Source organism: Ranitomeya variabilis, chromosome 8 (assembly GCF_051348905.1).
Source record: "Ranitomeya variabilis isolate aRanVar5 chromosome 8, aRanVar5.hap1, whole genome shotgun sequence".
Classification (NCBI taxonomy): Eukaryota; Metazoa; Chordata; class Amphibia; order Anura; family Dendrobatidae; genus Ranitomeya; species Ranitomeya variabilis.
Window position 1 is genome coordinate 218,032,081 of NC_135239.1, and position 13,210 is coordinate 218,045,290.

Consider the following 13,210-nt stretch of genomic DNA (forward strand, 5'->3'; position numbering starts at 1 on the left):
GAGAGCGGCAGAGTCGGGCATGGCGGCAGTGTCGGGCACGGTGGCAGCGTCGGGCACGGCGGCGGCGTCAGACAGGGCGGCGGTGTCAGGCAGGGCGGCGGCGTCAGGCAGGGCGGCGGCGTCAGGCACGGGCGGCGGCGTCAGGCACGGGCGGCGGCGTCAGGCACGGGCGGCGGCGTCAGGCACGGAGGCGGCGTCAGGCAGGGCGGCGGCGTCAGGCAGGGCGGCGGCGTCAGGCAGGGCGGCGGCGTCAGGCAGGGCGGCGGCGTCAGGCAGGGCGGCGGCGTCAGGCAGGGCGGCGGCGTCAGGCAGGGCGGCGGCGTCACGCACGGAGGCGGCGTCAGGCACGGAGGCGGCGTCAGGCACGGAGGCGGCGTCAGGCAGGGCGGCGGCGTCAGGCAGGGCGGCGGCGTCAGGCAGGGCGGCAGCGTCAGGCACGGAGGCAGCGTCAGGCAGGGCGGCAGCGTCACGCACGGAGGCAGCGTCACGCACGGAGGCAGCGTCACGCACGGAGGCAGCGTCACGCACGGAGGCAGCGTCACGCACGGAGGCAGCGTCACGCACGGCGGCAGCGTTACGCACGGCGGCAGCGTCAGACATGGCGGCCAGGCTGCGGAGCGCACACTCACCCGGCTCCGTCCCCTGGAGCAGCGCGGGGGCTGGGCTGTCACTCCGCTCGCCAGACGCCATTACAGAGACCGCAGGGAGGCGGTGTGTGCCACAACCAAGGACACTGGGCTCCGCAGACAGCACCACAAGTCCCAGCACAACTCCAGGTGTTCAGTCTTAGGTTGTCGGCTGGGACTTGTGGTGCCACCAGTGCTTGACATACAGCACACACAGACCCCTTGTAACCGCAGACTATACAATGTACGGCCCACCTAGCGCCGCAGGGGCACTACGACTCCCAGCATGCCGCGCACGGCCCTCACATTCTCCGCTTCCGCTGCGCCTCTCTGTCTCCTCCGCTGGACTACACTTCCCGGCATCCCGCGCGCGCTGCTCTTCGGGACTTGTAGTCCACACCGGGCCGCTTACGCTGTTTTTGAAGCATGAAGACTGCAGTTCCCGTGATGCAACGCGGGGAGAAGCGAGTGACGTATTTCCGTTCCAGAGCGGAAGTGTCTGCTGTCTTCTTGTGAGAGAGGGACAGAGAGGAGCTGAGGCGCCGCGGCGTGGACGGGAGAGCGGTGCGTGTGCGGGCTCCGCGGCTGCTGGGACCTGTAGTCCTACCACACAATATCCAGGTGAGCGTGGCGCTGCCCGTACAATATCGGTCTCCCTGGCGTTGCTGGGTCTTGTCGTCCCCGCAGTGCTCGTCCTGTTACATGATTGCAGGCTCCGCCCCTCTTGGCTGCCGCCATGTTTGTATTTGCGCCTCTCATTTTTGCAGGTTTTATTTAGATTTTTTTTTTGTCATTTTTAGAAAAAATCGTGTTTGGCAGCGACTTCAGCTCAGCCCTCCGAATATTACCATAAAAAGCCCCCAAAGACATAACCGTGATTATAGGGGGCAATGTGAAGATCAATAGTCGGTGGGGTCTACTGTGCTGCCACCAAAGTCAGGGGCCAAGTGCCCAGAAAACGCTCGGGAGGGGTAATCACAGGGTGTGGGGGGCAATAAGCTCAGGAGGGGGCAACTACAGGGTGTGGGGGGCAATAAGCTCAGGAGGGGGCAACTACAGGGCGTGGGGGGCAATAAGCTCAGGAGGGGTAATCACAGGGCGTGGGGGGCAATAAGCTCAGGAGGGGCAACCACAGGGCGTGGGGGGCAATAAGCTCAGGAGGGGCAATCACAGGGCGTGGGGGGCAATAAGCTCAGGAGGGGCAACCACAGGGCGTGGGGGGCAATAAGCTCAGGAGGGGCAACCACAGGGTGTGGGGGGCAATAAGCTCAGGAGGGGCAACCACAGGGTGTGGGGGGCAATAAGCTCAGGAGGGGCAATCACAGGGTGTGGGGGGCAATAAGCTCAGGAGGGGCAATCACAGGGCGTGGGGGGCAATAAGCTCAGGAGGGGCAACCACAGGGCGTGGGGGGCAATAAGCTCAGGAGGGGCAACCACAGGGTGTGGGGGGCAATAAGCTCAGGAGGGGCAACCACAGGGTGTGGGGGGCAATAAGCTCAGGAGGGGCAATCACAGGGCGTGGGGGGCAATAAGCTCAGGAGGGGCAATCACAGGGTGTGGGGGGCAATAAGCTCAGGAGGGGCAATCACAGGGCGTGGGGGGCAATAAGCTCAGGAGGGGCAATCACAGGGCGTGGGGGGCAATAAGCTCAGGAGGGGCAACCACAGGGCGTGGGGGGCAATAAGCTCAGGAGGGGCAATCACAGGGTGTGGGGGGCAATAAGCTCAGGAGGGGTAATCACAGGGTGTGGGGGGCAATAAGCTCAGGAGGGGCAACCACAGGGTGTGGGGGGCAATAAGCTCAGGAGGGGCAATCACAGCGCGTGGGGGGCAATAAGCTCAGGAGGGGCAATCACAGGGTGTGGGGGGCAATAAGCTCAGGAGGGGCAATCACAGGGCGTGGGGGGCAATAAGCTCAGGAGGGGCAATCACAGGGCGTGGGGGGCAATAAGCTCAGGAGGGGCAACCACAGGGCGTGGGGGGCAATAAGCTCAGGAGGGGTAATCACAGGGTGTGGGGGGCAATAAGCTCAGGAGGGGCAACCACAGGGTGTGGGGGGCAATAAGCTCAGGAGGGGCAATCACAGGGAGCGAGCAGCAGTAAGCTCAGGAGGGGGCAACCACAGGGCGTGGGGGGCAATAAGCTCAGGAGGGATAAACGCGGCGTGGGGGGCAGCAAGCTCGGGAGGGGGCAATCACAGGGCGTGGGGGACAGCAAGCTCGAGGGGGCACTCATGGGGCGTGAGGGGCAGCAAGCTCTGGAGCGGGTTATCACAGGGTGTGAGGGGCAGTAAGCTCAGGAGGGGGTTATCACAGGGTGTGAGGGGCAGTAAGCTCAGGAGGGGGCAATCACGGGGCGTGAGGGGCACCAAGTGCGTCTATATCAGGAAAGCGAGGAATAGTACGGAACCTCCATGACTCGTGTAAGCATTCTCCTGTAAGGTGTGATGCCGTAAATCCTAGTACAGACCAGTGACACAGATAATCGAGTCCTCTATTTGTATGTCATGCAGGATGATATTGGAAGATCAGAAAATAAAAGCTTTCAGTCCATATCTAATATAAAGGTAGTATAGATCTTACCCATATTGTGGTGAAGTAACCCCACACACAGCCCCCGGCGCCCCGACGCGCGTTTCGCTTCTCCAGGGGTTATTGTGCCGCTCCCTTTATGATTGTTGGGCTCCGCCTTCTTGTCCTACACTTGTGGGCAGAGCATGATGTGGCAGTCCTATCAGGATGTGATTGGCTCCTTCCTCTGCGCGGTGATCCAGTGCCCATGTTGTATGTGACACGGGCGCAGTTGACTGCTCTGATTTTGATTGGCCGCTGAGCTGTCCGTGTTTTCTCTGCAGATTCACCTTCAGAAGACGGACCCTCAGACCTGGAGGATGTGGGATGACCCGCGGCAGACCCCCAGATTCCGGTGAGATCATTTATACAACGGTCTTATAGGAGTTCAGTACAAGGATGGAGCGGGGCCCCAGACTGAATTACCCCCGGGGCCCATACACTGAGGCATTAATACCGCTGCTCCCCTCGGCTCGCTCCGCTCTGGTGAAGCAATGGCTAACTGTGATTGGCTGCACTGGTCAGGTGATCCGTGGTACCGTGACCATACAGTGGGAAGCCATCGTTCCACCAGAGCGCCTTGCTCTGCCACCCACATAGTCACAGCCAGATGGCGCCATTCTCTCCACCTTTTCTTTCTGTGACTCTCATCAGAGTTGGACGCCCCATATACAATGTACTAACGTGCTCGTAGGGGTCCAATATTCAGATCTCCCCTCTGGGCCTTTGTACAAGAGCTCCGCTTCTGGCTGGTGACCTCTGTCCTGACATAGCTGCGGCGAGATGCAGCCAGCCCCCTCCACACAGCGTGTGATGGAGCCCGGGGCCTGTACTCATACAAGATATCGTGCTTTGTCACACACTGACAGTGTCCGATCAGAGCGTGCGGGGCCGTAGCGAGCTTGTGTCCAGTGCTTCCTTCACACTGCGGCACCATTTACACAGGCATCAGGATTAGGTGCCCCTCCCCGTACTGTTCCAGAAGGAGGCAATGGTCCCACTATCGTCCCCCTCGTATAATCAAGGCCTCCTCTTATATACAGCTGCCCCCACCCCTTCCTCCCTAAAACGTTGTTTACTATTTTAAATGCACGTTCTGGCCTTTCTTTCCATACAGGGGGCACTTCGGAGAATCAATTCCACCCCTAATACCTCCAGGCTCCAAACCGAGACTGCGAGGACGTCATCCGTTCCACTTCCAGGGTGGCCCATGTCTTCCGAACACCCGCTTTGATAGCCCGGGAACTGCCGTCATGCACAGAGACATGGATGGGCGCTGGGAAGGGGACACGATGCCGGAAGAGGAGCCGCATCTCTGGAGGGCGAGAACGAACACTGACTACAGGGATGACGATTACAGAGGAGAGGAGGCGATGGACATGCGCTACCGGGAGGTGGGCAAGCCAGAAAGCGAGTTCAGGGCCCACTTAGCCCCCGATATGGACTATAGAGAGAGGGGTCAGAGAGGGCCACCTGATGTGGACTACAGATGCGAGGAAGGACCCACCGTCGCCTACAGAGAGAGATTCCAACCCCCTCCGTCATTTAGAGAGCGAGAGAGCCTGGAATACAGGAGGCGAATGCAGGAAGAGCTGGACCTCCGACGGCAGGAGGTCCTGGAGCACAATCGTCAGAGAGTCACGTCTGTGCTGGACATCTTACTACAGCAGCAACAGAGACAAGAGATGTCCCAGAGAGCGCGCCAGGACAGGGAGACGTCTGCGATAGAGTACAGCCCGAGGGATGCGCCTTCACTTTACCAAGAGTCTGCGGACCGTGACTTACGGTTCAGGAAGCCGGACGTGAACATGGGCTACATGGACCAAGAACCAGGCTTGGACTACAGAGAGCGAGTTGTCATGGATTACTCACACACTTCAGTGGCTGGGGATTATAACACCAGCGAGAATCCACAGCGCGCCCCGGTGCTGCCGGAGACGGCCAGTGTGGCACCTGGGGCCCTGGAGACCGCCGTGACATCGCAGGCTGCCTATGATAATAGAGACCTGAAGATGCCAAGGATGAGGAGAGACGCCGACTATCGGGAGACAGAGAAATCCGATTCTGACTACCGTGGCCGGGATTGCAGAGATGTCAAGACTGTCGACTCAGATTACCGAGGCAAGAAGAGCGCCGATTCAGACTACCGGGACCAAGAACTCACTGCTGCCGCCGAGACCAGTGTGAAAAAGAGTGCAGGTGCAATGAAGACACAAGACCAGCCCAAGACGGTGAAAAATCCAGAGGTGCTCCAGAGTGTAATGGCCGCTCCAGATCTAGCGCTCGCCTCTCTCCCCAGCACCGGGCAGGTAATCCCATTCTTGTCTTACGACAAACCGCAGATACCACCTGTGTCCAAGGTAAATGAGGTTCAGGAGCGGGCGCAGTCTGCCGCGAAGAGGGAGGCGCCGAGCGAGGCAAACAAGGGCAGCTGCCCCGGTAAACTGGACGTAGACTTCAGAGATCGGCCCAAGCCAGAAGCTCCAGCTCAAGACGCCAAAGAAAGGCCGAGCAAGGTGATGAGACTCACCGCAGACAGCAAGGAGCCCTGTCCTAGTGACCAAGACCTCCGCAGTAAGGAACCCACCCAGGGGGGAGCAGATCAAGACTTCCGTACAGGTAAATTCGTGCAGAAGGACGAGGACCTCCGGGCTGGGAAGAATCCCACCTCAGCTGACCATCTGCAGAACACTGTGCTCTTTGACTTCCTAAGACTAGCAGCCAAGGAGTTAAGGCTGCAGCAAGAGAAAGGACATGTCAGTGATGAGACCAAAGGGCCAGTGGGGTCACATGAACCCCAGAAACCACAGGCGGCCAGAACGTCTAACCCGGCCCCAGCTGCAAGCAGCGTTAAGCCAGCAGGAGCTCCTTCCTCCATGGATTTTCTGGGCCGACAGGACGCGGACTACAGGAACAAGGCCTTCAATGATGTCGACCTACGAGTCGGCCATGGCTCCAACAAAAAACCGCGTGAAGACCCACAGCCTGGAAGTAAGGTACGGAGGCAAGGGTGACCGTGCGGGTATATATAGAGAGGTGAAAAAAGGGGGCCACATGGACCTCTACTGGGGATGATGGGTGGAGTTGGGTAACCAGAGCTATGGATAAAATGGAGCGACTCCTATCATCTAAAACACATTGGGGGCAGTAGTACAGTGCAGGATGTCCCATAAATGTCTGTTCTGTTCCTGATCTCAGCTTTTAGTGGAGCTGAATCTGCTGCACGTTATGTCCATGTCAGCAGTGACCGGGGCTGTGGAGTGGGAGGATTAGGGTACCGACCAGGGCTGTGCAGTCTGTAAGCCAAACCTCCGACTCCTCAATTTCCATGACAGAGTGTGCGGCCCTGGTCCCGAGTGTGCGGCCCTGGTCCCGAGTGTGCGGCCCTGGTCCCGAGTGTGCGGCCCTGGTCCCGAGTGTGCGGCCCTGGTCCCGAGTGTGCGGCCCTGGTCCCGACCTGCTGATTTGTCGTTTACAGTGTGAATATTGTCGCTCAGAGCTGGGAACTAGTACAGTAATGAGAGATGTAGAAAGGTTCAGCATGGTGGATGGAGACGTAATGGCTGACTGGAGCTTGATCTAATGCATTGTTTCCCTCCACAGGATAAAGACTACAGGCGGACGGCTGTCCCCGACGGCGCTACCAAGATAATATGGCTGGACGGTCTTCCAACCGGAGCTTCTAGAGAAGATGTAAGTCTGGGTGGCGGGGTCCGCTGGGTGCAATGTGCCAGTGCTGCTGATAATCGTCAATGTCTGAGATGGTGGGTGATCCATTCATGATTACCCATGACAGGGGTGTGTGGGGGTCTCCATCATGGCTTATGCCTGAGGAAGGACCCCACTAGTGAGAATGAGGTAAGTATAATGGATGGGTCAAAATTTAGGATTATGCTCTGGCCTTTGTGCAGCAATGTCGTAGTCACCAGCACACGTGTTATCGTGGTAACTTGGGAATTGTGGGTTTTCTGGGGTCACTTATTGCGAGTTGTTGTCATGAGCCCCCAATCCCATCTCTGCAATCAATGCCTCGCGTTCTACAGGTGCAGATCTTTATAGATGAGGGGTAAGATGGGGGCAGGAGCCCTATAGATGAGCTGTATGATGGGGGCAGGAGCCCTATAGATGAGCTGTATGATGGGGGCAGGAGCCCTATAGATGAGCTGTATGATGGGGGCAGGAGCCCTATAGATGAGCTGTATGATGGGGGCAGGAGCCCTATAGATGAGCTGTATGATGGGGGCAGGAGCCCTATAGATGAGCTGTATGATGGGGGCAGGGAGCCCTATAGATGAGCTGTATGATGGGGGCAGGGAGCCCTATAGATGAGCTGTATGATGGGGGCAGGAGCCCTATAGATGAGCTGTATGATGGGGGCAGGAGCCCTATAGATGAGCTGTATGATGGGGGCAGGAGCCCTATAGATGAGCTGTATGATGGGGGCAGGAGCCCTATAGATGAGCTGTATGATGGGGCAGGAGCCCTATAGATGAGCTGTATGATGGGGGCAGGAGCCCTATAGATGAGCTGTATGATGGGGGCAGGAGCCCTATAGATGAGCTGTATGATGGGGGCAGGAGCCCTATAGATGAGCTGTATGATGGGGGCAGGAGCCCTATAGATGAGCTGTATGATGGGGCAGGAGCCCTATAGATGAGCTGTATGATGGGGCAGGAGCCCTATAGATGAGCTGTATGATGGGGGCAGGAGCCCTATAGATGAGCTGTATGATGGGGGCAGGGAGCCCTATAGATGAGCTGTATGATGGGGGCAGGGAGCCCTATAGATGAGCTGTATGATGGGGGCAGGAGCCCTATAGATGAGCTGTATGATGGGGGCAGGAGCCCTATAGATGAGCTGTATGATGGGGGCAGGAGCCCTATAGATGAGCTGTATGATGGGGGCAGGAGCCCTATAGATGAGCTGTATGATGGGGGCAGGAGCCCTATAGATGAGCTGTATGATGGGGGCAGGAGCCCTATAGATGAGCTGTATGATGGGGGCAGGGAGCCCTATAGATGAGCTGTATGATGGGGGCAGGGAGCCCTATAGATTTGCGTATGATGGGGCGGAGCTCTATAGATGAGCTGTATGATGGGGGCAGGAGCCCTATAGATGAGCTGTATGATGGGGGCAGGGAGCCCTATAGATGAGCTGTATGGTGGGGGCAGGAGCCCTATAGATGAGCTGTATGGTGGGGGCAGGGAGCCCTATAGATGAGCTGTATGGTGGGGGCAGGAGCCCTATAGATGAGCTGTATGGTGGGGGCAGGAGCCCTATAGATGAGCTGTATGATGGGGGCAGGAGCTCTATAGATGAGCTGTATGGTGGGGGCAGGAGCTCTATAGATGAGCTGTATGATGGGGGCAGGAGCCCTATAGATGAGCTGTATGATGGGGGCAGGAGCCCTATAGATGAGCTGTATGGTGGGGGCAGGAGCCCTATAGATGAGCTGTATGATGGGGGCAGGAGCCCTATAGATGAGCTGTATGATGGGGGCAGGAGCTCTATAGATGAGCTGTATGGTGGGGGCAGGAGCTCTATAGATGAGCTGTAGGGTGGGGGCAGGAGCTCTATAGATGAGCTGTATGGTGGGGGCAGGAGCCCTATAGATGAGCTGTATGGTGGGGGCAGGAGCCCTATGATGGGGGCAGGGAGCACTGTGGTGGGATTCTGCCCGTCCTCTCATGGTTTCTCCTCCACAGATCCTCTCCGCTCTCTCTGGCTCGCGGCCTCTGTCTGAACACGGAGTGAACCTCATCGGATATATGCCAGGTGAGTGATGTCTGACGTCACGATTGACCCACAAGTTCTGTGTCCTGACAAACGGCAGCTCCATAGAGATAGTGTCCCCTGAGCTCCGGGGGTCCGGAGGATATTGGTTGGAGCCCTCGTGACAGATATAGATGGGGCCGTCACTTTTTTAGCTGTTGACCTTCACAGATAATAATAATAATGATTTTATTTATATAGCGCCAACATATTCCGCAGCGCTTTACAACTTATAGAGGGGACTTGTACAGACAATAGACATTACAGCATAACAGAAATCACAGTTCAAAACAGATACCAGGAGGAATGAGGGCCCTGCTGCTCGCAAGCTACAAACTATGGGGAAAAGGGGAGACACGAGAGGTGGATGGTGACAATTGCTTTAGTTATTTGGACCAGCCATAGTGTAAGGCTCGGGTGTTCATGTAAAGCTGCATGAACCAGTTATCAGCCTAAGTATGTAACAGTACAGACACAGAGGCTATTAACTGCATAAAGTGTATGAGAACATGATGCGAGGAACCTGATTGTTTGTTTTTTTTTGAATGGGCCACACAGGGATAGTTAGGTTAATGCGTTGAGGCGGTAGGCCAATCTGAACAAGTGTCTTTTTAGGGCACGCTTAAAACTGTGGGGATTGGGGATTAATCGTACTAAGCTGGGTAGTGCATTCCAAAGAATCGGCGCAGCACGTGTAAAGTCTTGGAGACGGGAGTGGGAGGTTCTGATTATTGAGGATGCTAACCTGAGGTCATTAGCGGAGCGGAGGGCACGGGTAGGGTGGTAGACTGAGACCAGAGAGGAGATGTAGGGTGGTGCTGAGCCATGGAGTGCTTTGTGGATGAGGGTAGTAGTTTTGTACTGGATTCTGGAGTGGATGGGTAGCCAGTGTAATGACTGGCACAAGGTAGAGGCATCGGTGTAACGGTTGGCGAGGAATATGATTGTGGCAGCAGCATTCAGGACAGATTGGAGCGGGGAGTGTTTGGTAAGAGGGAGGCCGATTAGTAGAGAGTTACAATAGTCCAGACGGGAATGAATAAGAGAAACAGTAAGAGTTTTTGCAGAGTCGAAAGTAAGAAAAGGGCGAATTCTAGAAATGTTTTTGAGATGCAGATAAGAAGAGCGAGCCAGTGATCGGATGTGGGGGGTGAATGAAAGCTCGGAATCAAGGATGACCCCAAGGCAGCGGGCATGTTGCTTTGGAGTAATGGTGGAACCGCACACGGAGATGGCAATGTCAGGCAAAGGTAGGTTAGTAGAGGGAGAGAACACGAGGAGTTCAGTTTTTGACAGGTTCAGTTTCAGATAGAGGGAGGACATGATGTTAGAGACAGCGGTAAGACAATCACTGGTGTTTTCTAAGAAGGTCGGAGTGAAAGCAGGAGAAGAGGTGTATAATTGGGTGTCGTCAGCATAGAGATGGTACTGGAAACCAAATCTACTGATTGTTTGTCCAATAGGGGCAGTATACAAAGAGAAGAGGAGGGGGCCTAGGACTGATCCTTGAGGAACCCCAACAGTAAGGGGTAGGAGAGAGGAGGAGGAACCAGCAAAACATACAGTGAAGGATCGGTCAGAGAGATAGGAGGAGAACCAGGAGAGAACGGTGTCCTTGAGGCTGATGGAGCGGAGCATAGTGAGGAGGAGCTGATGATCCACAGTGTCGAATGCTGCGGAGAGATCCAAGAGAATTAGCATGGAATAGTGACCATTAGATTTAGCTGTTAGTAGGTCATTAGAGACTTTAGTGAGGGCAGTTTCAGTAGAGTGTAAAGAGCGGAAGCCAGATTGAAGAGGGTCGAGAAAAGAGTTATCTGAGAGATAGCGGGTAAGACGGGAGTGGACCAGGCGTTCGAGGAGTTTAGACATGAAGGGAAGATTAGAGACCGGTCTATAATTAGCGGCACAATTTTGGTCGAGGGATGGTTTTTTAAGTAATGGATGTATGATGGCTTGCTTAAATGAGGATGGAAAAATACCGGAAGTGAGGGAAAGGTTGAATATTTTTGTTAGGTGAGAGGTGACAGCCGGGGAAAGGGACTGGAGGAGATGTGATGGAATGGGGTCACTGGTGCAAGTGGTCGGGCGAGAAGATGCAAGGAGCCTGCTTACTTCTTCTTCAGTAACTGGTTCAAAGTCAGAGAGTGAACTAGATGCAGTGGGGGAGGGAGGACAGTGCCTGGTATGAAGAGATTGGGAGATAATTTCCTGTCGAATGTGGTCAATTTTTTCTTTGAAGTAGTTGGCCAGATCGTCAGCGCGGAGATCCGTGGTTGGGGCCTGCTCTCTTGGGTTGAGTAGGGACTGGAAAGTGTTGAAGAGACGTTTAGGGTTATTGGACAGCGAGGTGATGAGGGTGTTGTAATAGGTTTGTTTGGAGAGGTGAAGGGCAGAGTTGTATGTTTTTAGCATGAACTTATAATGGATGAAATCTTCGGGTAGATTAGATTTTCTCCAGATGTTCGGCGCACCTGGAGCACCGCTGCAGGAAACGTGTTTGCAGCGTGTGCCACGGTTGTCGCCGTCTGTGTCGAGTTGTTCTATGTATAGGAGGTGCAATTTCATCCAGGGCACTTTGCAGGGTTTCATTGTAATGGTTCAGAGCAGAATCAGGACATGAGATGGAGGAGATTGGGGCCAATGAGGACTGCAAGTTCTTCATAAGTTTCTGGGTGTTAATGGCCTGTATGTTTCTATAAGTGTGGAAAGTGGGGGTGACCTGAGCGGGATGGCAGTTCTTGATAGAGAATGAAAGAAGGTTGTGGTCAGTGGAGTTTGTGAAAACGTCCACTCAGCAAAGCCGGGAGAAGACCAAGTAGAGGGAGTTTCCGTCTTCATGCGTTGGAGAGTTAGAAAGGGTGGGGGTGTCACAGGAGAGAAAGTGAGGAAGCCAGGTGGCAAAGTGATCCAGGAACTGATGAGGGGCCGGGAGGATGATACACCACCGCCACCAGATAATATTTACAGCTGAACTGTAGATTCCTGGGAGCCAGATCCAATTCTTCAGACGATCGGTCAGGTGTGTGGTACTCGGGGTGCTCGGCTCCTGGCAGGGGGCGGTATGCGCTCAGTCCATGAACCGCTCGGCTGCTGGCGGGGGGGTGGTATGCGCTCAGTCCATGGGGAGCTTTGCTCCTGGCGGGGGGCGGTATGCGCTCAGTCCATGGGGAGCTTTGCTCCTGGCGGGGGGACGGTTTGCGCTCAGTCCATTCACCGCTTGGGGTGTTCGGCTCCTGGTGGGGGGCGGTATGCGCTCAGTCCATGCACCGCTCGGCTCCTGGCGGGGGGCAGTTTGTGCTCAGTCCATGCACCGCTCATACAGGGGCCGAGCGCTCTGCTTCCTGGCTTCTCATATCTCACCAGCCTACAAAGTAATCACAGGGGTCTTCAGACCCCCACCACCGCATCTTTGTACCCTTTTACAATTACATCTGAGCCTGACATTTTAGATGACTTTAAAGGGGTCTCCTTCCTCCAGATGAATTACATATGGTTTGTAATGGTGTAGAATACCAGTAGTAGTAACACTTCAGTCCTGTGCTGACGCTTTCCTGGTCTTCACCGGGGTCAAGAGATGTTGTTGCCATTAATAATTGATTTCGCCCCAGTGATGTCCTCTGTGCCATCCACACGAGGTCTCTGCGGCCCGGGGAGGGGTCGGCACCGGACATCGCCCCACTACTAGCTGCATTACAAGCTCCATGAAGCAACTTTGGCTTCATCTGGAGGGCGTTCTCTTCAGACACTGGCATGTCTGGCGGCCTGTGCGGGCCATACCCCTTGGTGGCCTGTGCGGGCGTACATACAGGCATCTACATTTCCTTTTTCGTACATGCGCAGCCCCTTGCGGGGGTCCCCTCCTGTGGTGCCGGCTGGCGGGGGTCCCCTCCTGTGGTGCCGGCTGGCGGGGGTCCCCTCCTGTGGTTCCGGCTGGCGGGGGTCCCTCTGCTCTTGTGCGTCTCATGTACCTGGTTATGGAGAAGCTGATTATTCCTTGTGCAGACTCTGAGCCCTCATCTGTGTGTGATGTACAGTCATGGCCGTCAGTGTTGTCAGCCTTGAATTTGTTCCAGAACATGAAGTGTTTCCCCCAGAACATTATCACAATTCCCCGTGTTTGTTACTCAGGTTTATTTCCTTTGTGTTTTGGAATAAAACAAAAAAACTGGAAAAAGTAAAATTGAACATAAATTCTCACAAAACCACAAAAATGGTCCAGACTAAATTGCTGCCACCCTCC

At 55.5% G+C, this 13,210-nt stretch overlaps 2 protein-coding genes across 5 annotated transcripts in view; one reads left to right on the forward strand and one right to left on the reverse strand.

Annotated features, from left to right (window-relative positions):
- Window positions 1–1,059, reverse strand: part of MON1A (MON1 vesicular trafficking associated A) — a 112,532-nt gene extending 111,473 nt beyond the window's left edge. For 2 of the 4 annotated variants that reach the window (XR_013218511.1, XM_077277171.1), the window contains exon 1: window positions 630–981. Coding sequence is in view for 1 of the 4 variants with exons in the window: in XM_077277171.1 (XP_077133286.1) it covers window positions 630–690 (61 nt within the window). In the remaining 3 variants the exon portion in view is untranslated. Of the gene's footprint in view, window positions 1–629 lie in introns of all 4 variants that reach the window. The other 2 variants (XM_077277172.1, XM_077277173.1) reach the window with 2 other exon arrangements.
- A 48-nt stretch (window positions 1,060–1,107) lies between these two features.
- The window catches only part of LOC143787936 (uncharacterized), a 38,018-nt gene continuing 25,915 nt past the window's right edge, over window positions 1,108–13,210 (forward strand). Inside the window, exons 1-5 of the mRNA XM_077277168.1 lie at window positions 1,108–1,247; window positions 3,480–3,550; window positions 4,313–6,191; window positions 6,799–6,888; window positions 8,901–8,970. Coding sequence (XP_077133283.1) covers window positions 3,516–3,550; window positions 4,313–6,191; window positions 6,799–6,888; window positions 8,901–8,970 — 2,074 coding nt within the window. The 5' untranslated portion in view covers window positions 1,108–1,247; window positions 3,480–3,515. The remainder of the gene's footprint in view (window positions 1,248–3,479; window positions 3,551–4,312; window positions 6,192–6,798; window positions 6,889–8,900; window positions 8,971–13,210) is intronic.